At 36.5% G+C, this 26,783-nt stretch overlaps 1 protein-coding gene and 1 non-coding gene across 2 annotated transcripts in view; both read right to left on the minus strand.

Moving 5' to 3' along the window:
• Positions 1 to 26,783, minus strand: part of LOC149074100 (nuclear pore complex protein Nup133-like) — a 254,535-nt gene that overhangs the window by 71,356 nt on the left and 156,396 nt on the right. Inside the window, exon 16 of the mRNA XM_089247323.1 lies at positions 22,410 to 22,585. Coding sequence (XP_089103449.1) covers positions 22,410 to 22,585 — 176 coding nt within the window. The remainder of the gene's footprint in view (positions 1 to 22,409; positions 22,586 to 26,783) is intronic.
• Positions 19,313 to 19,386, minus strand: TRNAS-GGA (transfer RNA serine (anticodon GGA)). Its single transcript has one exon. It is a non-coding gene; the product is annotated as a tRNA-Ser (tRNA).

The raw sequence follows: 26,783 nt of genomic DNA on the forward strand, positions 1-26,783 counted from the left end.
TAATAAGAAACCCAGGTTGAAATACCTGAGTGATAGGGTCAACATGATATGCCTATATTCCAAGTCAGAAGAGAAAAATGGATAAGAAAGCCATCAAAGGTTACCTGGTGGAATATGATGGGGACGAACGCTGCAGGATCTGGGTTAAGGAAGATCATCGTGTAATTCTATCAAGAGATGTAGTCTTTCAAGAAAGGCCAAGCAATTGCGACAGGCATGCCAAATTACCATTATCAGATAGACCAGTATATGGAGAACCAAATCAAGACCAGAGTGAAAAGCATGAAGTTGAGATTGAAGATCCTGAACAAGAAAACGAGAGTCAAGAAAGCATTTTGAGTGATGCTGAAACTGATGATGAATCAGAAAATGTCACATCAGACAGACAATTAAGAAACTGTTCCCTTCTGCATAAGCCTAGACGTTTTGAGCATTACATCATGGAAGCAGAGTCATTCCTGAGTGATGAAGATAATCCCCAAACATATGAAGAAGAAATCAACAGCAAGTGCAACATAAATTGGAAGAAGGCTATGGACAATGAGATGAGTTCTCTTAAAGAAAACCAGACATGGGAACTGACTGACCTACCACCTGGAGACATCGCGATACCCTGCAAATGGGTTTTCAAATTAAAAACAAACCCAGATGGAAGTATCAACAAATATAAAGCCAAACTCGTTGTAAAAGGATTCACTCAACGCCAAGACATTGACTATAGTGAGACATACAGTCCAGTAGCAAAATTAGGCACTATACGAGCAGTGTTGAGCATTGCAGCTGAAGAAATGCATTTAACACAGTTTGACGTATCAACAGCATTCCTTTATGGAGAATGGGAGGAGACAATCTACATGATGCAACCGGAAGGTTTTAATGATGGCACAGGAAGAAAGTGCAGACTCAAACGTAGCCTCTATGGCTTAAAACAATCTCCATGTTGTTGGAATAAGTGCTTCGGGCAGTTTTTAGAAGAACTCTGTTTTCAACCAAGCAGAGCTGATCCATGCTTATACATTCGTGAGAAGAAAGTTAGAAAATTATTGATAGTATTATAAGTAGATGATGGGTTAATTGCTGCATCTGATCAACAGGACTCTGAAATGTTCATCAAGGAACTAAAAGCAAAATTCAAGGTCTCCGTTGGTGAAGTATCATGTTTTCTAGGACTTGAAATTGAATGCCATGGTGACAAGTCAATAACAGTTTGTCAGAAAGGATATGCTAGAAAAATCCTTCAGCGTTTTGGTTTTGATGAATGCAAACCTGTTACAACTCCTATGTTGAAGTATTCAGAAGTGCAAAGGACTGAAGATACCAGATCTATCTATCCATACAGACAAGCTATAGGTGCTCTGATGTATCTAATGGTCACTGGAAAATCCTGGAAATTGTCTCGGTCACTGGGAAATCCATCTGCAGAAGATATAGTGAGAGTAAAGAAAGTTTCGTTATGTCACTGGCACAGTTCAATATGGAATCACTTATCGTGCAACTGACACAAAAGGTGTGCGTCAGTGCTACAGTGATTCAGGTTTTGGTGGATGTACAAAAACTGGTCGGTCAACATCTGGATATGTGATGATATATGCTGGAGGAGCTATCTCTTGGCAAAGCCAAAGACAAGCTATTGTTGCCACTTCAACAACTGAAGCTGAAGTTGTTGCAGCATCAGAAGCAGCCAAGGAAGTTATTTGGCTCCAGAGGCTTCTCAAAGGTATTGTGAACTTAAAGAACATTCCCATCCTACAAGTGGACAACAGGGCAGCTATAAAGTTATCACATAATCCTGAATACCATCGGCGTACTGAACATATTGAACTGAAACACTTCTTTATCCGTGAGAAGGTGCTCCAAGGAAAACTTGATGTTGAACAAGTGTCAACAGAAGAACAGGTGGCAGATATCATGACTAAACCCCTAATGAAGTCAAGACTTTATGTTGTCAAATGGGAATTATAAGATACAAATCAAACAATTAACAGGGAAAAGTGTTGAAATAAATGCTGTTAAATGTTTTGAGTTGTGAAGTCCTCGGCAGATGGTGCCACATTGTTCTTCATGTTTGTTCTATTTTCACAGTATTAGTAGTAGTGTGTTGTGTATTTGTCTGGTATGTTCAATAAAGACGTTAACTCCAGTCTAAGCTTAAAAACAATATCAAGGACATGGGTTCGATTCCCCACAAGGGCAGTTGAATTTTTTCTTTTCTAAATATGTCTTCGCACATCAGCCAGCTGTTAAAAACCTTTGGAGGATAGCCGAGAGTGATATCATCCTCGGATAAATGTGTGATGTTTAAATTAAAAAAAATTAGGTAATTTGAATTTACTATTGGCCATTTTATTCATTATTAAAATGAAGGTAATTTAAATTGCTATATTCTGTTAGAAAGTAGTATGATCTGTGTGTATCATTGTTTTTTTTTATCTGTTGCGTGTGCTTCACTAAACAAATCTACAATTTAGCACAAAACAGGGCCAGACTTGAATGATGGGCTACTGTAAAAGTTTGGCAAAGCTTGGCAAAAGAAATGTTGGAGTGGTTAGAGGTTGGGTAAAATGGTTCGTGGAGCTCAACAATATCTTTTGGAACGTTTACTTTGGTTACAAAATGATGCGTTTCAGACATGTTTATCCCTTTATATAGATGATTCATTTTTGTTAAGTTTTTGTCCAATTTTGGGCTACTGATCCATATACATCTTGCATTTTGTATCAGTAATATTAGATGGTGCATTTTTGTTTACTTATTTTCCAATGCAGGATCTAGCTGGTCCTTGGACAAATTTTATATCTATTTGTGAATTTTATTAACTTTTTATGTATCTATAATTTTTTCCCACTTGTGTAATATGATTTATTTATGTTAATGCCTTTTAATTTCTCAACATGGTATTTATGTTCCCCTTGGAGAAATAATTGACTTCATGTGTCAAGGTTTTTTTTTATATTATTTCCTAAACCAATAAATTCATTTTTAAATAAATTGGGGTTTCTATTCATTGTTAAAATTGTGATATATGAAGTAATATGAAAAAAAAACTTCTCAATATGATCAGAAGTCGTTCTTCTGGACCTACACATTCTCGCATGTTGGTATTTTGTTTTCTCATAGCTGGCGAAATAATTGCCACCAGCACATTATGTCTCTTTGGGCATTCTATAAAATGCCATTAACTTAGCATCACTTTCCTGCAGTTCTCTTGCTGCCACAAACAGCCTGCTAGGAAAGTTCCTTTTAATGTAGGGATGAACCTAAAATGTTTTTTTTTTTTGTGGAAATAAAACATGACGATAGCCTCCTCGTCGCTAGAACTTTCCATATTTTAACAATGGAAAATAGAATATATGTGAAAGAAACATACTTTTATGTAGTGCACGAAATAACAAGGGAAAAAATACAAGGCAGAGAACAGGTGGAAGAAGTGGCAAAAAAGTAGGAAGAGCACGGGTACAAAGGAGAAAAATCGTCAAGTTCACTGGCACAAGAAATTGGCCCATTGGCGGGATGCTAATCGTAAGAATCGTATAATCGCCCATATCGTTGGAAATTCACCGCGATCGCTCTTGACTCAATCGCCAAGTAATCGCTCCATGTGCGGAGGCTCTTAGTGTGGATTATATACTGCTACGTCTCCCTGCTGCTTTTTTGGTTGAAATAGAAATAAATCAATCCCTTTTTGCAAAAATAGAATAAGCCTGTTCTTTGAAAAATTTAATTTCAAAAGTTTCCTACTTTAAGACATGTTTATGTGTAATATGTCAAAAGAGCATCATTTCAGTGCCTAGCAAGGGCTGCAACTAGATAATTTGTCAGCAGCTGCAAATACACATTTCAGCACCCTTGTGTAATATAGAAGGACCAGTTGAAGGGTATATTCAATGCCCAGGACACCAGACCTGCCTGCTTCCCCTAGTTACATCCCTGGTTACAGATACCCTCATCTCAAGTTCCAAAATTTATACAGAAAAGGCTACGGATAGTTTGTTTTGCTGTTTTCTAAAAAATAGTTTTTGTGACTGATGACCTTATTACATTAACACTAGAATGACCGGAGCAGTCATTTTAACGGTTTTTGATTTTGAAAATATTATGATCTTCGCTGTATTTGATGTACACACTCAATTTTTCGAGACTTTTCACTATTTCTGTGTTTGTTTGTAAACAAAAACTTTGAGACAGTTTTTTCTAGAGATATTTCTTATTGTACCAAGAACGATCAAGAGCAGTCATTTTGACTGTTACAAGTAAATTGTATGATTATTCGTAGAGGTTTGTGCGTCAGATGCTTTTGTATTTAAGGCTTATTTCTTATCATTCGCTCGTGGCGAATGATAAGGAGTACACCTAAATTACACAACATATACGAGTTACATACACATGAGAAAAAAATAATGATAATTGCTGCATTATGTTACTCCAGCTAGCTAGCTAAAAAACTATTCACAGGGACAGCAGAAACTCATTTGATCACAACCAAAACACCATTTCTTATTCAGCTATAGTGCCTGTTATCAGAGTTGAGGAATGGTTTTTTTCTGATCGTTCACCTAACAAGCTTAGTTTTTGTTTTAGTCAGACTTTAGATAATTCTTCATGCCACCATCTGCTTGAAAGCTCCCTAGGAAACAAAGGTTCATTCACAATGCGTAAAAATGGCTCTATGAAGACACATGTTTCAACAGTAATTATATATTATCAGTACTGATATTTTCGACAATCAATGGAAACACTGACAATGCAGATCATGACTTGCTATATCCACCTGAAAGGGAAAGTGATTAGGGAAAAGATGAGCAACATTCAAGGCATTATTAACTCTTTACTTCACAAGACTGGGGAAGACGGCCCAAATAGGGGGTATAAGTATGTTTTGGTGGCTTTTGTCAATAACGGGGGGGGGGGGGGAGGAGAAAGCTCTTGTCAGAGGCAGGAACCGAAGAAACAAGTGACAAATGGGTCCACAAAATATATATGTTTTCCTTCTTTTGTCACGGACATTAGAAAAAAATTTGAATTTTCAGCCCTCATTTATATGTTAAAACAACCAGTATGTGTTGCGAATTTGAATTTGTAGTAAAAAATAGAAAATTTTGTGTGATAACTATACTCCAAAAGTAAATAATTGTTAGAATATAGGCGATACCAGTTTCCGCTTTCACCTCTCCCCAAGTGCCAATGTTCCATTTATGGAACATCGTGAAAAACAAAGAAAAAATTTTTTTTCTTCAAATTTCAAACTTGATTTTTATATAGGCATGCAAAAGGACCTCAAATTCTAAATTTCAAAACAATAAGTGACTTTGTTCATAGTTCAGCCTTTAAACGGTTAAAGAGTTAATAGGCGAAAGGTCCCTGGGCAGAAAATCATGTGGGTAGGAACTAATCAGGTAGAAGCAAATATTAGCGAACCTTTGTCAGAGTACGAAGACTTACTATTATCAGATCAGCAGGGGGGTTCAAAAGTGGCAATAATCCTAGTACCAAGGAGTAGTAGGATATTTAGGAGTCGGATCCAGCAATTCAATTCAGGACTGAAGGACATTTCTGTGGTCAGACGGCAAAATGTCACACAAGTCATTTTTCCCACAAAAATAAGTTATTCGTATTATGGAGTCTTGTTTGACAAAATTTTGGAAGGTGACAAAATTTCATCTATTTCTTTCAGTTTAGAAGGAACCAACGGAGGCAAATTATAATAAGTCAAAAAGCCACAGTATCTCATTTTCACAATATATTATTTACAAATTTGCCCTTGTGAAATTTTCAAATTTTTGAATTCAAATTTTTTTTTTTTCAAATTCAATTTATATTATTTGTTTCCAAAGTTGAATAATAAATAAAACAGTCAAATCTCAATGTTTATCATCTAGAGGCCTGAGCCTGTACAGAGCAACTAAAATTTTGAAAAAGAGACTTATTACATTTTGCCATTTGAGAACAGATTTGCTCCTCTCACTTGAAGTCACGTTTTTGTAGCTTTCTGGTTTTCACCGATAGGCGACTCCTTTGGGATGGGATTAACCTGAATGGGGGTGGGGGAGACTGGGAGGTTTACAACAGGCTTAGGTGAGGTTTTTAATTCCCAGACCACATAGAAAGTACTCTGAATTGGATGGCTTCTTGATTGACACTATCACATAGGGCAAATTGAAATGTGTGCTAATAAATGCCAAGAGCTTGGGTAATATGAAAGATTTTTTAGAAACTCTGGTAGCTGTGGGGGGCCTAGATCTTTTAGCCATTACTGAATCTTGGCCACAGGATGGGGATGAATTATAATTATGCATATCAAGATACAATACTGCTTTCAAAAATAGATCTGACAGAAAAGGAGGTGCGGGTCTTGATTTATGTGAAATTGTGTTTGAAGGCTAGAGAGGGTAACGTACCGAGAGGTGATATTGAAACTATATGGGTTGAGCTTGAAAACAATAGTTTGCTATAGCCCACCAAATCGAAATCCGAACTACATCTCCAAGCTTCACGAAGAAATTTTGTACATGTGTAAACATAAGAGGGTAGTAATATTAATTGGGATTTCAATTATCTGGAAATCAATTGAGAGAACCTATTAACTACGGATCAATACAAGAGAGATTTCCTCAAGTTGGTACTTAATAATTTATTTTATCATCATTTATCAGAAGCTACTAGGGACACATCTATTTTAAATTTGATTCTCACTAGTTCCGAGGATCTTCAACATTTTTTTATCGGAGGCCATTTTTCTTCTAATGATCGTCTGGTTATTAACTTTGTCATAGCTTCTTTGCAGATGAACTGAACAATAGAAGAATGGTTCCTTATTTTCAAGGAACCAACTTCTAACTTTCGAGGGAAAAGTTAGGTTTCAAAGACCCATTGGTATCAGTGGGTGTGTTAAGTAAAGAAGAATTCAGATAAAAAAAATAATAAACTCCTCTGTCTTGCATGATGTCATACCCTTTTCTATTAAAAGCGGGGTTGTTTATTGCACTCCAACTGCTTCAAGGATAACGTGCATGATCTTTATCTTAAAAACAGGAAGTATTAAAAGAATACAAAAGTGGAAGGCAAGACCTGTCATCATTTACTAAAAAAACCAGAGCAGTGAAGAAAGTAATAGGGGATAGCAAAAAAGGAAGTTGAATAAAAGTTGACAGATAACATTGACTTTGACCCAAAATTATTTTTCAGGTACATCAATAATGAATGTAAGGAGACAGTTGCCCCTTCCTCTCGATAGGATCTAGGGTGGAGAGCAATGTAGGCATACGTAGTGCTTTCAATAACTTTTTCGGGTCAATTTTTAATAGAGAAGGTGATATCCATGTTACCGGCAAAGTATGAAATCCAGGCATTGTATAGAATGACTGGTCGTTTCAGGCAAAGTATGAAATACCGGTTTTATTCTATAGAATGCCTAAACACAATCCAGGCAAAGTATGAAATATCTTCTTCCAACAAATCTCTTTAGGGGCGGTATAAAATATTACATAAAATTAAAATTTCACAGAATTTTCTCTTTTTTGAGGAAACGTTTCCCTTTCGCTCTCGTGAAAAAGGATCTGTTGAGGGGTGGTATAAAATATTACAATTTCTTCGAATTAAAATTTCGCAGAATTTCCGTCATTTTTCCCCGAAAACATTTCGCTTTCACTATCGTGAAAAAGGATCTGCTGAGGGGCGGTATAAAATATTACAATTTCTTCGAATTAAAATTTCGCAGAATTTTCGTCATTTTTTCCCGGAAACGTTTCCCTTTTGCTCTCGTGAAAAAGGATCTGTTGAGGGGCGGTATAAAATATTAAAATTTCTTCAAATTAAAATTTCGCAGAATTTTCGTCATTTTTCCCCGAAAACGTTTCTCTTTCGCTCTCGTGAAAAAAGATCTATTGAGGGGCAGTATAAAATATTACAATTTCATCGAATTAGAATGTCGCAGAATTGTCGCCATTTTTTTCCGGAAACGTTTCCCTTTCGCTCTCGTGAAAAAAGATCTGTTGAGGGGCAGTATAAAATATTACAATTTCATCGAATTAGAATGTCGCAGAATTGTCGCTATTTTTTCCCGGAAAAGTTTTCCCTTTCGCTCTCGTGAAAAAGGATTTGTTGAGGGACGGTATAAAATATTACAATTTCATCTAATTAAAATTTCACAGAATCTTCGCCATTTTTTCCCGGAAACGTTTTCCTTTCGCTCTCGTGAAACAGGATCTGTTGAGGGGCAATATAAAATATTAGTAACAATTTCATCGAATTAAAATTTCACAGAATTTTTGTCATTTTTTCCCGGAAACATTTCCCTTTCGCTCTCGTGAAAAAGGATCTGTTGAGATGCGGCGTAAAATATTACAATTTTATCGAATTAAAATTTCACAGAATCTTCGCCATTTTTTCCCGGAAACGTTTTTCTTTCGCTCTCGTGAGAAAGGATCTGTTGAGGTTCGTAATTTTTTCCGAAAACATGCATTGGCCAGCGACGACTTCCATTCTTATTGGTGTATAATCGCACCATTTGATCCACTATGTCGACTCCATATTTAATTTCGCTATTGTAGGCAACTGTTTCTGGGGTCTTTTTTACGCTTTCGTTGATAGTTACATCAGTATGAAGTGAACTCAGAACTAGAACATTTTTAATATTTTTTTCTCTGATAAGATGTCAGCGTGATATCAGTTCCAGTTTTGAATACTATAGACAAGTATAGATCCTGTGTTCCTGTTTTTGCAGTTGGAGGTACCTCACGAGGGTCTTTTTGAAGGGTCCCAACCAAGCTTGTCCTTTTCAAAAATGCACATAATCTCAGTGATGTAAAATAATCATCTGTTGTTTTGTTTCGACGTTCTCCTAGATAAGGTTTAACTAATCGAATTACATGTTCATAGACAAGTTGATTTGCTGGTCTGGTGTTATCTGTCCCAGTGTAATCGAAACTGATTTTCTGTCCATTCAGAATATATTTGGAATCAACGCAGGCAAGAAGCCAGAACTTAATCCCAAATTTGTCTGGCTTACTTGGGATATACTGTGTAAATGGACATCTTGCTTTTGAGGGTAGAAGTTGTTCGTCCACAGTTAGATTGGGCCCTGGTTTGTAGCAAGTCGCACTGTATTCTATGAATGAAATCCATAGTGAACATGCAAGAGAAAATTGGTCAGATCGAATCGCATGAATTTCAAAATTTCTTTGAAACGATATCTTGTCATTTTTTGGGGAAAAAATAGAGGACCCCAAATCTCGACGACCACAATGAATTCAGTACGAAGTTCTTTGCACCTCTTGCATACATAATGGATATCGTTGCATCCAGTTCAAGCAAAGAAACTGACCAAGAAGTTTCATTTAGACGACGATGGGCTTCAGCTTCTGTATATGTTGAATCATTTTGTCGCAGAAAATAAGGCGTCACGAACCCAGAACACTTTCATTTATGTTTTTTGAGCGCATAAAATGTGGGGTCTTGATTTTCTCTCAATATATTTTGTGATCCTCGACATCCTAAAGTTGAGGAAGGTTCTATGATTTTCCATATGCTCCCATCTGCTGCAGTTTCTTAGGTCGTTTCTGTGGCTTCAACGAGTTGTAATGAGTCACACCACGGTCATTTTCTGCACACGAGAGCTAATTAGACCGGGACCTACAATTTATTGCCGATTCCGAACGGCAAGCTTGTTTCTAAGCTCATCGAGAGGTTGGTGCACTAACTCCTCAATCGGGGACTTCATGCGGTCAAGTCGCCGTGTCTGTTGTGCCCTGTGCCAGGAAAGTTTTCTGACAAAGACGAACCGGGTATCAAACTCGCGACACCTCTAAACATCCTTTGATACTTTAGGCAAGTATCTTATCGACCTGGGCTACCGCGCCCAAGAAATAATTTTATATTGATACTATGCTCTTCTGCAATATCATCATAACTGCTTCCAGAGTTTCTCTCATCTAATCTTTGCATCTCCTGGAGAATTTCTTCAGTAAATATACGTTTTCTCGTCATTCTAAACCAATGTTTCCCAAAGTGGGCAATATCGCCTCCTGGTGGGCGATAGAAAGGGCCAAGGGGGCGATAGAAGCCACGGGTATAACATAGGATCCTATGGGTTTGCTTGAGTTGGGGGGTGATGAGGGAAAAATTTATCTGAAGAAGGGGGCGATGGAACAAAAAGTGTGGGAAACTACACTGCTCAAAACAATTAGGGGAGCAAGCAAAAAAGTGAGGAAAACCGTGCGAGACAGCCACGTATTGGCATACAATGGATAGTACACGCGTATCAATGGTGGTCACGAGTGGTCACTATAACCACTCGACCACCACAGCGGCAAAGAACTGAATAATGAAGAACTGACATACTATAATTAAATTTCATGTATATGTATAATTAATGTGCAATATAGTTCTGTTGTGAAGAAAAACTAACTATTCTAACAGTTGCTCTGATTAGTCTAAAATAAAAACTACAAGTATAAATCAAAATGTACCAGCATATTTCATCATAATAAGCAATGAGAGATCGAAAAAGGTAAAAAATTTCTATTTTTATTATCTATAAATTTTATTAATATTGTCATTTTGATTCTAATTTTAATAAATGTAATATTAGTTTAAATTTATACTACACTGCTCAAAACAATTAGGGAAGCAAGCAAAAAAGTGAAGAAAACCGTGCGAGACAGCCACGTATTGGCATACAATGGATAGTGCACGCGCATCAATGCGCAATACAGAAAAAAGACGTAACAAAATTTGGAATTAAGCTTTAATTCTTTGAAAATCTGGAAAAAACATGAAAAGATGATTTAGGGCAACAATTTGGTTACATTATATATAAAAATATCTCTCTTTGGACTTGGCACACTATTTTATAGTGTTAAAATATTTCATCAATAACAATGTAACTCCTTTTGTCTCTCACTAGCCACATTCCTTACTTTCTAAGTCACTCTCATGCTTGCACACTCTCTATGTTGCTTTTTTTTTGCCTCGCAGCCTAGTTCATTGCTCTTTAAGCATATCCCCATGCACTCTAACAAACTAACCTGATCCCTTCTCTATATATGTCACTTTTTTCATACTTTTTTCATCATTTGCATGCTTGCACACTCTAGGTTATTCTATTCATCTCTTGCTCTTTGGGTCACTCATTTAGTTGCTCACTGACATTTTCTTAATTTTGAGTCACTCCCATGCTGGCATACTCTCAAGATAAATCATTTTCAGGGTTGCTGATTTTTTGATTTCTTAAAAATCAATTTATTTGATTTAAATCAGATTTTTTTGATTTAAATCACAATTTTATTGATTTTTTCAAACAAAATATATACACTGCTCAAAACAATTAGGGGAGCAAGCAAAAAAGTGAGGAAAACCGTGCGAGACAGCCACGTATTGGCATACAATGGATAGTACATGCGTATCATTGCACAATACAGAAAAAAGATGTAAAAAAATTTGGAATTAAGCTTTAATTCTTTGAAAATATGGAAAAAACATGAAAAGATGATTTAGGGCAACAATTTGGTTACATGTAAACGATAAGAAAAAGTAGTGTTTAGACATGATGCATGAGTTTTAATAGGGCGTGTGGTCTCCTCGAACAGCTAAGACTGTTGCACACCTGTTTACCATGGATGCGATGAGGTTATCGATCAGACTTTGGGGAATACTGTTCCACTCCTCAAGAAGTGCAATCTGCAAGTCTCGGACAGTAACAGGCGGCCTTGGTCGAGCAGCAATGAGTCGTCCGAGCATGTCCTTAACATGCTCGATTGGATTCAAGTCAGGAGAGCACGCTGGCCATTCCATACGCTGTATTGTTTCAGCTTCAAGCATGTTCTCCACCAGACGAGCTCTATGCGGTCGGGCATTATCATCCTTTAAAACGAAGGAATCTCCAATGGCTCCAGCGTAAGGGATGACATGAGGTCGCACTATCTCGTCTGCATACCTACGGGCCATCAAAGTGCTATTCCGAATGATATGCAGGTCCATACGTCCGCCTATGCTGATTCCACCCCATACCATCCAACCAGCTTGTCTGTATTGTGATCTTTCACGAACGAATGCAGGGTTATTTCGAGTGCCCCTGTCCCTCCATACCAGAACACGTCGGGTGTCACACTCCAGACTGAATCGGGACTCATCTTTAAACAGCACTTGGCTCCAATCATGTTGCTCCCAATCTCGATGTTCAGCAGCCCATCTTCTTCGGGACGCACGGTGGCGTGGGGTCAATGGAATGCAGACCATTGGCCTACGTGCATAGAGCCCTCCCTCATGAAGCCGATTACGTACTGTTTGGCTGGACACCCTTCGTTCTGTTGCCAAAAGCAACCGTCTTTGCAGCTGCGTAGCATTCTCTGTTCTGTTTCAACGGGCTGTTAACCGTATATACTGGTCATCAGTGCTGTAGTGGCGCGTGGCCGACCTTGCCCTGGTCGACGTCTAACATTTCCTGTTTCTTGGAATCGATTCCACAGCCTTGCAACAACACTTCTGGCGACTCCAACTGCGTCCGCGACACTATGTTGTGTTTGCCCGGGTTCCAGTCTGCGTATAACACGCCATGCCATGGATTCCGGTAAATCACGTTGTTGAGACATCCTCAACTCACCTTGTCTCAAAAAAAAAATACTGTGCAATCGAATTTCACAGTTACGGCAGTAAAACAGACGTTTCTGCAACATTCTGATTTCTGCCCTTATCTCCTTTTTCTGGTTTTTGACGTCATGAACTTTGATTTGCATATGACTTCTTCCGTTTCCTGCTAGGCTTTAAATTATGGATGATTCATTTTATGTTACTTATCGGTATACATCTTTGCGTAATTTTGTTAAAACCATGTGCTCCCCTAACTGTTTTGAGCAGTGTATGTTCTAAACTAACTGTTTGAAAAGATCACATGCACTCAAATTTTCTACGTCCCAGAATAAACAATTTAACGGATAATATTGCAAGAATGCTTGACAAAAACCAAAAATGACACACCTGCTGACGACACTTGCAGATAAGAATGAGAGGGAAAGAAAGATCACACACAAGGTCAAATGCAAAAAAGACTTTCAGAAGGATTACAACCTACTTAGAAATCAATTGTGACGACGATAGTAGTATTTACCGCATAATGTGCTAGAATATAAGGAAGGGTCACTATGACCCCCTTCGGTCTTTCTAGGTATATCCGCTTGTAGCTTCGTTGTTAAAAAAGATAACGAAAGGAAGCTTTGGTATACAATAAGAACATGCTAATTCAGGAAAAGTCCAGAAATTCCAGGTGGTTCGGTTTATTCTTAGCAGAGATATGTAAGCTTAAACAGCGTGCAGGGTCAAAAAGACCCCCGTTCCGTCTTTCTACTGTTAATATTTCATCATTGATAAATGGAACTTGCAAATGCGGATTATGCGATATCATTTTGTCTTGAAGTAACCGAAATTTTCATCTACGGATTTATGAACAAAAAATATAATGTATAAAGCGCCCGTTAACTCATCTATTCGAGGGAAAGTGACCGTGGTATGTCGGTCACGGAAAACAAATTGGTATACGTAGGTTTACCATATTTTATCGGTGGAAATACGGGAGATAGAGATCCTAAGTAAAGAATTGCTTATTGTTAGGCCGACCATATTTGCTCGAGAAAAATACGTGAAATTGGGATTCAAAATACGGGAAAATGCGGGACAATGTCAATTATCGCTAAATGATGCCAAAAGTAAGCGAAGTCAACTCGTGCTAAAATCACTGAAAATTCGCCAAACGCGAGAAATAAAGCGCCACTTCAAATTGCAGTGAATTAAAAAAAACATGACAAATGTGTGAGATGAATATTCTTGTTTTTAGTCTCTTAATGAGGCTTTTTGAATCACGTGATATTTCCCTTTTTCTGGAGAGACATACATGGTAACCAATATGGCGACTTCCTGCGCAACTCATGAAAGACATAAATCAAAATTAAAGAAACGTAGAAATGAATTGGTTTTTTTTTCTTTTTGATGGGTGCTAGATATTTCGAAAATTTTCTTGATGCTCAAGTTATCGATTTGCCTGCTTTTGCTTCAAAAAATGCTTGATTAAAGCTGCGGAATTTCTTCAGTGTAATTTATGGGCCCATAATTAACTTCAAAACATCCTAAACTATATAGATTGATGATATTGGATATTATAAAACAATACAGAAGTATTAATTCTCATTTTTGTGCTTGAGAAGATATAAATCAATGTTATTGCATGAATATCTAACTCAAAAGTAGGTCCGGCTAATTATTTTATATTTAATTTTCTGTGCTTCATATTTCTAAGCGAACTCAATTTTTCGAAAATCGAGAATTCAGTTCAATTTTTAAAATTATTGATGAGGCGGAAAACCCTACTAAATTTCCACATTTCTACGGTAAATTCTGCAATTTTAACATTGATTTCCATGGGAAAAACATGCTGTGCTTGTCCCTCCAAGTGATACTGATGATCATAGGCGTACGCAGAATTTTCTGGAGGGGGAATTGAGATTTTTTTTACCTTCCGAGGGGGGTTTTACCTTTTTTCCTGTAAAATAACACTATAATCTTGGCTCGGGGAGGGGGGGTGTTCCCTTTGAGTGCGCCAATGCTGATGATGATTATGATGTCTATTCCAAAAGCCTCATTATCGTGATGTAATTTCTAAGCTGGAAAGATAATTTTAATCGTTGATTTGAAGAATAAAAAGTCAAGTTGACTTCATTGAAAATATTTGAAAACTCAGGACATTTCTGCAAAAAAGTCGGGACAGCAAAAAAACAGAAAAAAACCGGAACTATCCCGAGAAATACGGGATGTATGGTCACCCTGCTTATTGCTATTCTATCTCTCAAAAAATTGTCAAATGTAGAAAAATTGATAATTATAAAAAATTGATAATTAATATTGATGGGAAAGAAATACTGATGGGTGTGTACAAAGAAGTACTACAATAAATTTCTGTAAATAAAAATGTATTTTACGAAATAAATGTTATGTTATTGATATTTTTTTAAATATGTCTTGTTTTTGTTACGTAAACAAGAAACACGTCACAAATATATATACGACATGAACGTTTATGCTTACAATCATAATTAATCGTACCGTGATTTGTAAGAAATTGAAATTATCTTCCTCCACGTTTTCAGTCAAGATTGAGCGAGTTGCAGCGAGTCACGTGAGTTTAGTCGAAAATACGGGACATATTGAAAAACAAATTCGGGACAGTGAAAATAAAAGATAAATAGCAAAATATAGGCCTACTTAGCAAACGTTTTGTGGTGACCTTATGCATATGACACATGTCACGCATTTCACTTCATTTTGGCTGTCCCGACTTTTTTGCAAGAATGCCGTGGTTTGTCGCGAATGTTCTACATTGTATAATCTACAAAGCCTACTTTTAGATGCTTATAGTTTTATACTTTATTAAAATCAACTATTGAAATTATTTTTCGACGCATAAATTATATCACTATAATTACAACTATGAATAAGAATATTCACCTCACATACATCATGGTTTTTTTACTTACTTGATAAAGTGATCCTCAAATATGTTCAAGAGATCCTGTATGATCTGTTCAGGGAATTTGTTAATGTTAATAAACATCCATGCCCGAGAGAATCGGGGTTCGAACCAACACTTCCACAGTAAAACGCTAGCTCCCAAACTACTCCACTGCAAGACGGCAAATACTAAACGTTGATTTAATTGTTTGCCCCTTCAAACGTTTTATTTCGTTATTTTACAATGTACTAACTGGAATCCAGTTTTGTTCACTGCAATTCTCTCAGAGTAATGCTTTGTTTCCTGCCATTGGTGTTTTTTAAGGGTTTTCTGCAAAAGTTTTCAACTTTGCTTACATTCGGCGTCATTTATGGTGATGATTGGCGATGTTCCGTATTTTACCCGTATTTGAAATCCTGAGTTCCGGTATTTTTCTCGAAGAAATTTGGTTTGCCTAAATGTGCAATAAAGCTTAATGACACGGTTTTCACAATCTACCAAAATTACGAGAATTCTTTGGATAGCAATTTACTTCAGCTTTGGGAGCTTAGGTCAGTGGTGAAATAATTGACGTTATGTGTCTCATCAGGCCCCTAGCCAGAAATTTCATTCCAAGGGGGATCACTTTCATTTCGTGGGGAGGGACCAAAGTGATAGAAAACTGGTTCCAAAATTTTTTACGTCGCAGGGCACTTTTCAGAATTGTTATCATTGAGCAGTAAATTTGACAACATTTACAGGTTGGTGCCATGTATAAAATACAGTAATTGTGATAAATCTGGTGATTATGCATAATCGCCGGTTATTATGCACAATAATTTCATGCGTTTTGATCGGTGATTATGCATAGTAATCGATATAAATCCGGTGATTATGTGTAATTACAGACTTATGCCGTTTTGTTTATGGTAACATATAAAAGGTATTCCACGAAAAAGGTCTAAAGCGATAAAATGTTGTTGTCCGTATCCGATTTGAAATTCCAAAAAGAAATTACCCGCTTAAATTCAGTTGTGATTTATTTTGACGAATGAATTTTAATTTGACGAAAATGTGACATTTCATATCGTCCATCCACAGATCCCTTGTCAACAAAGCCAAAGGAAAAGTTTACAGAAAAAACGTTACAGACGTTAAGGTTTCCCGGAAAAATCGAAGAAAACTGTGTGAAAATTTAATTAGACGACACCGCCCCTCAAGGGATTCCTTCTCAAGAGAGTTAAAGGAAAACGTTTCAAATTGAAAACTGTGTGAAATTTTAATTTGACGACACCGCCCCTCAAGGGATCCCTTCTCAAGAGAGCGAAAAGGAAACGTTTCCGGAAAAAAATGACGAAAATTCTGCGAAATTTTAATTCAAAGAAATTGTAATATTTTATACCGCCCCTCAACAGATCCTTTTTCACGAGAGCGAAAGGGAAACGTTTCCTCAAAAAAAAAAGAAAATTCTGTGAAATTTTAATTTTATGTAATATTTTATACCGCCTAAAGAGATTTGTTGGAAGAAATTACATACTTTGCCTGGATTGTGTTTAGGCATTCTATAGAATGCCTAGGCAAAGTATAGAAAAAAACCGTTATTTTATACTTTGCCTGAAATGACCAGGCATTGTATAGAATGCCTGGATTTCATACTTTGCCGGTAACATCCAAATTGTGGATGTGTCATGGGGTGATAAAGCTTTCAACAATATACACGTAGAAGATGCGGAGGTCCTAAAAATTTCCAAAAAATTTATTTGCTAGCTAAGCACCAGGAGCTAAGTTAAATCTAGGTTGGCTCTGACCCAAAATTATTTTTAGATATGCCAAAAACAGATGTAAAGGGACAGTTGCCCCCTCCTCTCGATAGGAGGGTCTAGAATAGAGAACAATGTGGGTATGTGTATTGCTTTCAATGACTTTTTCAAGTCAGTTTTTAACAGAGAAAATTATATTCAATATATGGGTGTTGAATGGGGTAATAAAATCCTTAACGATATTTAAGTGGATATCCTTAACGATATTCAAGATGTGGAGGTCCTAAATCTTCTAAAATATATGTGCAAGCAAAGCACCAGGACAGAACGATATTTATCCTAGGGCCCGTAGGAAAATGTGCCAATGAACTGTTGGGACCAGTTGCACGGATTTACAGAAGTAGTGTTGGGAGGGTATTGTCCCAATGGATTGGAAGCTTGCTAATGTGTTTCAGATATTAGACCACTTCGAGTACAAGATGTTGGCGTTAAATTTGAATGGTCTGCATTAGACGATAGAGAAGCCTTGTTCCACATTAAAAAAAGGACAAAATAGAAAGAAATAAAGGTGGAGAGGAAAAGTAGAGATATATTGGCCAAGAGAGCACAGTCAAACCTCACAAGTCACTGTTAGAAGACCAAAAATATGACCTCATAAGCAGAGTGACTTGTTAAACAGTGTAAGCAATGACCGCACTGATTCCTGTCTCCCTACTGATGCATTTCATGCAGAATTTTTTTTTTCTTAATTAATGTTTATTTGCTACATAATTACACATTTAAACACAAAATATTACCCTTTTCGATTTTTAAAAATTTGCAAATTTTTCAGCATATTCATGGAAATAAAAGAATATTCATTTTGTATGGCTATTTAATTCTTTTGTGGAATATCATAAATAAAAACAAAATATTCTTTATGGGTTCAAAAAAAAAAGTTTATTTTTCACTGAAAAAACACTGGGGAGTTTTATTTCTGTGGAATTGGTGAAGTTATAGAACCATTCCTTTTTTTCTCCAAAGAAGATAGAAATTGGAAGTCTGTCTCTGTTGGGCTTTCCAGTTCCGATAGAAATTTTCTTCTACTATAGCGCTTTGTCTTCAAAGGCTATCAAACTTTTTTTTAAATTGGAGAACATTCTGACAGTAGGGTGAACACAGAGTTATAGATGCTCGAAAATTGTTCAGTCAAAATTTGTTTAAAACGTCAAAAAGCCAACAAAACAAATTGAGCGGCTTAAACCATTTCTTTTACCTCTGAAAAAAACCCAGCAAATTTCTGCCATAGAAACTTCTTCGCAAAAGCAGTGACATCAAAGCCAGAAGTGCTGTGGGTGCTTGAGCGCCCATAGTAATTTGTAGCATGGGACAGAGCACCCACAGAAAATTGATTACAAAATAAAAATCTCCTATAGATTTCTGATATTTTTTTACAAATATCCAACATGAAAAAAAAATTTGAAAGTTTCCTGTTTCTTCCCTATGTGTCTTGAATCTTGCTGGAACTAACATATGCTCCACAGCGCGACCCAACCCGCAAGGGTAAAAGGCTTATATCCCTGGAGGGACAGAGCCTGGTTTGTCGGAACTAACATATGCAGTGTGGTTATATGTACAGCCTCAGGCACCTACAATGGGTATTTTTTTAGAGTTATCTTGGATACAACCAGTGTCACCGATTTGGGCAGTTTACGTTTTCTGAACATTGTTCAATGGCGGTCAGAAAAGTGAATAGAATGCTAGGTTTCATTCTTAAAAAGATGTCTTCATGTTCTTCTAAAATATTCTTCTACTTTTCAGAGCCTTAATTCGTCCTGCCCTGGAGTATGCTGTAAGGTTTTGCAGACCATAGGGACATATACTTGGCTGAAGGGTGCAGAGAAGAGCTACATGTGCTCTTGTTGGCACACAAGGTTTGAGATATGAAGAAAGATTCAATTTCTTGATTGTGTTTACATTAGAAGAATGCAGGTGTCAGAGGGGGTACGATCAGTGTTTAAAATTTTCAATGGCATGGATAGGATGAAGGTTTTTAACAACTGGATGTTGCGAAGATATATTTTGGAAAGAGAGAAAATTCAACTGCCCCTGCGGGGAATCGAACCCACGTCCTTTCACTTTCCGGGTGAACGCCCTAGACCACTAGACTACAGAGGCACAGAATTTCTCAATCTTTCCTTGGAGCTCGTGTACACTGAAAGGGACTGTACATGGACGGCCGGACCATAAATTTCCAAAATATATCTTCGCAACATCCAGTTGTTAAAACCTTCGTATGATAGCGGAGAGTGACGTCATCGTGATTGATAGGATGGACCATGCTTTATTAAAATGCATCATCAATGAACTGCTTAGACAAGAGAACACCAGTATCGATTGGAAAGGGACAATTCCAGGTTGTGGTGTTGCAGGGAGTTTTTCTCTAAGAGGGTTGTGGAATAGCTTACCTTGGGGGTATTTGATATCCATATTTTTTTATGCCCATAATTTTTTCAGCCCCTTCATTGGGCAGTTTGCCTGTTGTGGCATTTGTATTTGATGTTGGTTACTGAAATCAATAAACGTTATATTTGCCATCACAGTAGCTGTAGAAGTAGTGAAAGTGAAATAGTAAGTCATATATTAGGCATATATCACAAGTATTGTTTACAAAAAAAACCATTCTCTCAAGCATGTGCAACTACTCAAGCTGCATCTTTCACATTGACCTGTTTAATATAATCTTGCCCATGCTCTGTGAACAGATATATATAGTTTGGTGCCAAGTTTAAAACAATGTTTTGAAAATGTGTTTGAGACATCATTTTATATCAGACATTTCCCTCATCTAAAAAATCATTCCACATCATTCCAGTGGAGTTAGTTCCAAGGGGCTGTATCAAAATGTATGTCTGATAGAAAATATAATTTTTTCTTTCATATTTCATCGACTGACATAAGATTGGAAATGGTTTGCTCTGAAGAGTACATTAAATTGATGATGATTATTTGTCTTGAAATAATTTTGCATGTGACCCATCATTTATCACCAAAAAGAGGTATTTCAACTTACAATAGCTACTATAACTTGGTCAGTGTTAGCAGCAAAAGAATGACTTATTTTCTTTAAAACTAATCATTGTATAAAGTTCCTTTTCTAAATTTGACTTATAGGAACCAGGGACCACAAATAAATAAATATATAAAAATAAATTTCATCTTTTCAGAAATACTTTTTCACTTGGATAGCTTCTAGGAAAATGAGTGGCAAAATTTTAACATTTCTTGTAATTGAGTTTTTTCTTTGAAACCAGGGTTCCCAAACTTTTCCCATATGCGGTGCAACTTTTCCTATTCAATCTTATCTGCGGCTCCCCACAACTATTTAACAAAGAATCTCTTAGCAAAACCTTTGTGAGGGCCATTGCTCAGCAGTGCCCCTAACAAAGGTTGGAGGCACACTAGGGCAACACTGCGCAGTTTGAGAGCCTTTGCTTCAAGACATTAGTCTATTTGCATCTGTAAGCAGAATAATCTGCAAACACATAAGTGTCAGTTATCACAGAGTGCAGAACAATCCACTGGTGCAGTATGCTTTTTGAAGGCTTAGTTCATATTGGCCTAGAGTATGCTATATGGTTTTGGAGACCATATCTCTTCAGAAACGTAAGAGTACAAAGAAAAGCCACTAGTACACTAGTGAGTATACAGGCTGTCCCAAATTGTTTGCACAGTGGATCCATTGCACAACGATTCACTTTTGAAACATACTTTCAATTACAATAAGTTTTCAAATGATATGCAGTTACTTAAAACCTCAAAATTTGTTTGAGGGGTCACATGCATGAAAAAATAAAGAAATTAACTTTCTATAGAGCCCATCTCTCTTGATGCCAAAAATAAATAAATTTAGTCTCTATGTGCAATATTCACTGTAATATTTGAATTCCAAAATGAATAATAATATTTGAATTCTGGAACAAAGTTGAAGAAAAAAAAAACAGCTCTAAATGCGGAAAAACTTTTACCAGCATTCAACACTGTTTTTTCCTAAATTTCCCCAATTTTTAAAATTCAAATATCTCACGTGAATATTGCACTTAGAAACATGGAATTTTTTTCTTGACATCAGGTGAGACTGGATAAAATTTTTCCAATTCAGTTTTGAGCACACAGGGACTGTACAAAAAGTTAATTTCTTTGTTTTTAAGTATATGACCACTGAAACAAATTTTGAGGCCTCAAATAACTGTACGTCGATTGAAAAATATTTGTAATTTAAAGTATGTTTCGAAAGTTAACGGTTACAGCAATCTGCTGTGCAAACAATTTGGGACAACCTGTACATTGCTTAAGCTATGAAAAAACTTGATTATTTGAATACGTTTTTTCCCCCTGAATACTGTAGGTATCATAAATATCTATGAAGTGTTAGAGAGATTTTCAATGGGATAGATCTGAAGGACCGCTAAATAGTGTTACACTGTCATATAAATGCTTCAACTAGGAGGGTACCTTTCCGGTTGGTTAGGGACAACCAGATTGTTGTATCTCTAAGTTTTCCCCTAACAGGGTTGTAAATGCATGGAATAGCTTACCTGCTGTTGTCATGAATTCTCCCACAATAGACAATTTCAATTGTCAGTATAACAATCTGGGTGGTAGTAATCAAGAAGTTATCCATACCATATTAAACCATTAGTTACTTTATTCATTCTCCTGAATTATTCCCAACCTTGGCTTACTTTATTTAGGCAATGGCCCACTATATTTTTTTATGGGTTTCTTTAAGATATTTTTTTATTATTATATTTTTCCTAATTTTTACCTTTTCCCTTTATTTTTATAGGTAGCAAATTTAAAAGGATGCATATCAGTTAAGAATCAGCAATTGCATCATGTATAAAAAAATTAGTTATTGGATAATAATAATAAAAGACATCCAGTATATTTAACACTAAATTCTGATAACAATATCAGCACACACACAACTTGAGACTTCATTTACATTCTAGGTAGTGGATGTTCAAGAAACCTAGTCACAATTACATTGTCCACGATTTACAATTGGTGAATGTAGCAGTAAAATAAAAGCAAATGTAGCTGAAAAATGAAAGCAATATTGACTACTGACAGAAAAAAAATTCATTAAAAAGTATTAGCAAGGATTTTTTTACATTATCTATTTAAATGGACTATACCTTTCGTCTATCAATAAGATTTTCCTCATTCAATGCATCAACTCTTAATGATTGGGCTGCAACTTCAAAGCGACCACCTTTTATTTCGAAGAGCCAGCTAAGATCCCCGTGTTCTTTCGTAAATTCGATGATGTCTTTATCATCAATCGAATATTCAAAAAGTCTCCTTTTCAGTCCTGCAATTTCAACCATCAGAATAAAAACAATTATTTCCTTTGAAAAATTTTCATGTTTGAAAGTATAAATTCTTTTTCAGCTAAAAAACTATCAATTGGAAATGCCATGATCTTATAATCATTATCTACCATGGGGATTTGCAGCTTCGATGATTAACCAGTCAACTGTCTAATTAATTTCTCCGAGCGTTACCCACAGTGCCCACTTTTTTTTAATATGTGCACGCTTTTTCCTTTTTTTTTTCTTTTCTTGGAAGTTTGAAATATTAAAATATTTTTTTATAGCTCGAATGTGTCAAGACATAATATGACAACCCAAAAGTGGGGAGGGGCAGTCATAATGTCCTGTGACTAATAGAAATACTGTTGATGGATTTATGTGGAACTATAGTAGTTGAACCTTTGCTTAAAGATATATGAGTAATAAAACAGATGCATCTTCGCAAGGGAGTTGGAAATTGAAACAAAAGCGATGGGGATGCAGCTTTGCAAAACATGACAAAGATAATAGTAATAATCTCAGACCTTGATATATAATTGTCATCTCCATCTAGTGATGAGATAATAAAGTAGAAGGATGGCTGTACAGAGATGGCAGCACATGTATAACAAATTATTTTTTCATATCTATGTGAAAAAGACAGAAAAGTCTGCTGTTTGCAAATGCCGTCGTAGGCAACACCATTATGTATATCAGCGACGACAAATGCCATCTTAACCACTTGACTGGTGAAAAAGACAGAAAAAAGTCTGCGTGTTGGCAAATACCGTCGTAGGCACCAACATTACGTATGGTAGCGACGGCAAACGCTGTGGTAACCACTTGACTGGTTAATATACCACTTCACTGTCAGGTCGTGTCATGTAAGAGCAAAATTCACGTAAAGTTATCACTTTTAGAGGGTTTTTTCGCACCAGGATCCCCATATAAAGGTGTACAGGCACTTATTTTTTCATTGGAGAGGGGAGCGAATTGAAAATACTTCAGCTTCAGCAATTGACTTCTACCACAAATCAACGAAAACACTGTCTAAATTAGATTTGTCAATAAGATGTTGCTTCCTGTCAAGTTTGTGAATACTTCACCCAGCAACTCACTCCATCCATAATAAGGTTTCAACAACTGGTTAATGCCCACGAATTCATTTTCGAGTCAACCAGTTGTTGAAGCCTTCATATGAATAGTGGAGAGTGACATCTTAAAAAAACTATCAAGTTTGGCACAATATACATTTTCCAATAAATCACACTGAAGATTCCCTTCTGATTTTCTATTTTGGAAAAAAATTGATCTATTAAATTTAGCCTCTTATTCTTTTTTATATAAATCACATAGCTGCCAACTTTTGAAAATTAAATTTACGGAGATTTTCGCGCGGACCCGCGCATATTTTCTACTAAAACCACTCCCTAATAAATACAATAGGGATTTTTCACACATAAAAGTTGAAGTGTAAAGAATAAAATCCTTACTCAAAAATTGAAGTCAAATAAAATAGGGATTTTACACACATGCAAGTTAAACCCTTGGGAATAAAATCCCTATGCAAAAAACAAGCGAAATTGGAGGCCAAAACTTCAATGGCGATCTTAAAAAATATGTTGTGTTCAATCAGAATTCACATGGGTGATGATGTCAGTCTTTCCACCATGACCGATGTTTATGTCCTTAACACACCTTGCACAAAAAAAAATAGACCTTTTTCTGAAACATTTGATGAAAGTAAATTCATGGAAATAAGTATCTTTAAAATTGATTAAATATTTTTTTGCTTATCAGTATCCCTGTTTTGTTATTGCACATGCGTAACTTCAAGCTATTTGGGCACTATAATCTACAACTATTTTCCAGGACTATTGGCTGCTAAGCTATTTCCCTGCACGATAAGACAAGAATTTTCTTGTTACCATCAGAGGGTTTGTAAAACTTCCTTAAAAAAGAAATTTCCCACTATTCCCCCCCCCCCCCATTTATGATGTGTGATGTTATTTCGGAAGGGGAAAAACAGAGGCAAAAGACTTTTTGCCCCACAAGAAATTTCTTACAAATTATTTTCAGAAGCGGGGATTCTTTTTATAAGAAGTAGGGAATGTTTAGGGGCAATTAGAGATTTTTTGTGGATTTGTAAAAATTTGGGAGATTTTAGAACTTTTCGGGAGATCAAGAGATGAAGCTAAAATTCGGGAGACTTCGCAGCTATGAAATCAGAGCAGAGAGATTTTCAATCAAAACATTTCAACCATCATGCAAGAAAAACCTCTTGGCATCAGCTAAAATTATTTTTTTTTCCTGCCCTGATGATCTGCAACTCTGAACCACTATCACCATTAACGGGCTTGATTGCTACATATTTCACATCTGAACATGGAAGCAATGTTTACTTAGATATGGGAAGTTGGGATCATGGAATTATGACAGAACAGAAGCCCACGGGTACCTCCATCCATGAGACAAGGTATTCAATAATAATGCAATTCATTCCATCAGATATAAATATATTTCAACACAATGAAATAACATTAATGCGGAAATATAAATACGTTCACAAATCCCGACTCGACCGGGTCTTATCCCGTGGGACCAATTAATGTCAATTGCTAGGGGTTTTAGTCATGGGCATACCCAGCAAGGTGCAGAGGGGGGGCAGCTGCCCATCCCAGAAGAAAAATTAAACTGCAGTAATTGATACACAGCACAGACATATCAATTTAGTATCGGTGAGTTGCCTCCCTCTAGTTCAGATCCTGGGTATGCCCTTTGGTTTAGTGGTGATATGAGAATAATGAAAAATGGAATTTTTTTGAGAATAGCCTGTGTGAAAAAAACTATTATACTCTAGAAAAATTCAAATGAATAATGATTTTTATTGCACTCTGTTCAGGGGCATAGTCAGGAATGATTTTTGGAGTAGAACGGAAAAGGTTTGAGAGGAGGGAGTGTAAGGAATCTCTCTCATATAAACTTGCGGCCTTGTCCACGACACACAGCCTACAGCAATTTATGTTCATTGTTCATTATATATATATATAATCACAATTACTTGTTCCAGACAAGTCTCTAAAAATACATGTCCCACAGACAAGTCAACCATAGCAGAGCATGTCCTGACCAAGGATCACCAAATTCTCTTCGCGAACACCCAAGTGCTATCCAACGACGTGAGATATTTTCCACATATTTTTAGAGAAGCAATCAAAATTAAAAAACACAAGAACTGCTTCAACAGAAAGGAAGAGCGAATAAAGATCAACAGTGCTTGGTTTGCCATTTTAAAAATGATGAGACTGAAATCCAAGCATTATCCAGAGCCTTTAGGAACAACTTTGGCCAATGGGGAAAACAGACTGGCTCAAGAGAACAATCCAGACGAGGCAGTGCGACTCAAGCAGGGAGAAGGCATAAGTAGTAGCCTTTTGCCTGCCTTGACGCAATTCTTGAAAATGTTCGCCACTCGTGCGAATGAAGCATCAAAAGACAAAAACTACTTCACGTCCACCAAAAAACCCGAAAACTTTAAAACTTAATTCTAATCAAATACATAGTTTAATGTGCACCAAAAATGTATATTTACACATAATGTAAGATGTACACATAAAGGATGTACATAGTTTTGGAAATATGAATTAAATTTTCCCCATTTTGCCCAAAAAACCTGGAGTTTTCCAGAAAAACTTGCCCAGGATATATAAAAAACCAGGTTTTTTACAACCCTGGGGGAAAGGGGTCATGTCTCCCACATCTTGAAGCAGGAATCTTATCTCAGACCAGACTTTCACGGGATCCCTTTATGATGAATTTTAGCGTGAACAAACAAAAAATGATGAGAATAGTTGCAGGCCCTGTCAGACCAACCCTTGTGGGGGCCAAGGAAGGAGTCCAACAAGATTTACTTAGAGATATTTTTAATTATTAACGTTCAAAAATATTAAGTTAACAGAAATTGATTGAAATAGCTAATAAAGGTATTTTATTAGTCGATCAATGTTTCATTTCTTACAATATAAAAAATATTTTAAATTTGCAATGGCCTTGGGAGGGCTGAAAGTCCCATATGCACCTCTGATCAGCCCCAATTTAATGTGAAGTGGTGGCAGCAGAACTCATTTGGCACATTAATACATCTGTGACATTGACTGAGCTCAATTTTTAGACTAAAGGGTTGTACATAAACATAAAGCGTGTATTTCACTTTCAAAT

This window comes from Pholcus phalangioides, unplaced genomic scaffold (genome assembly GCF_987345545.1).
Source record: "Pholcus phalangioides strain wild (caught in Gottingen) unplaced genomic scaffold, Ppha-v1.0 ptg000017l_1, whole genome shotgun sequence".
NCBI classification, from domain to species: domain Eukaryota; kingdom Metazoa; phylum Arthropoda; class Arachnida; order Araneae; family Pholcidae; genus Pholcus; species Pholcus phalangioides.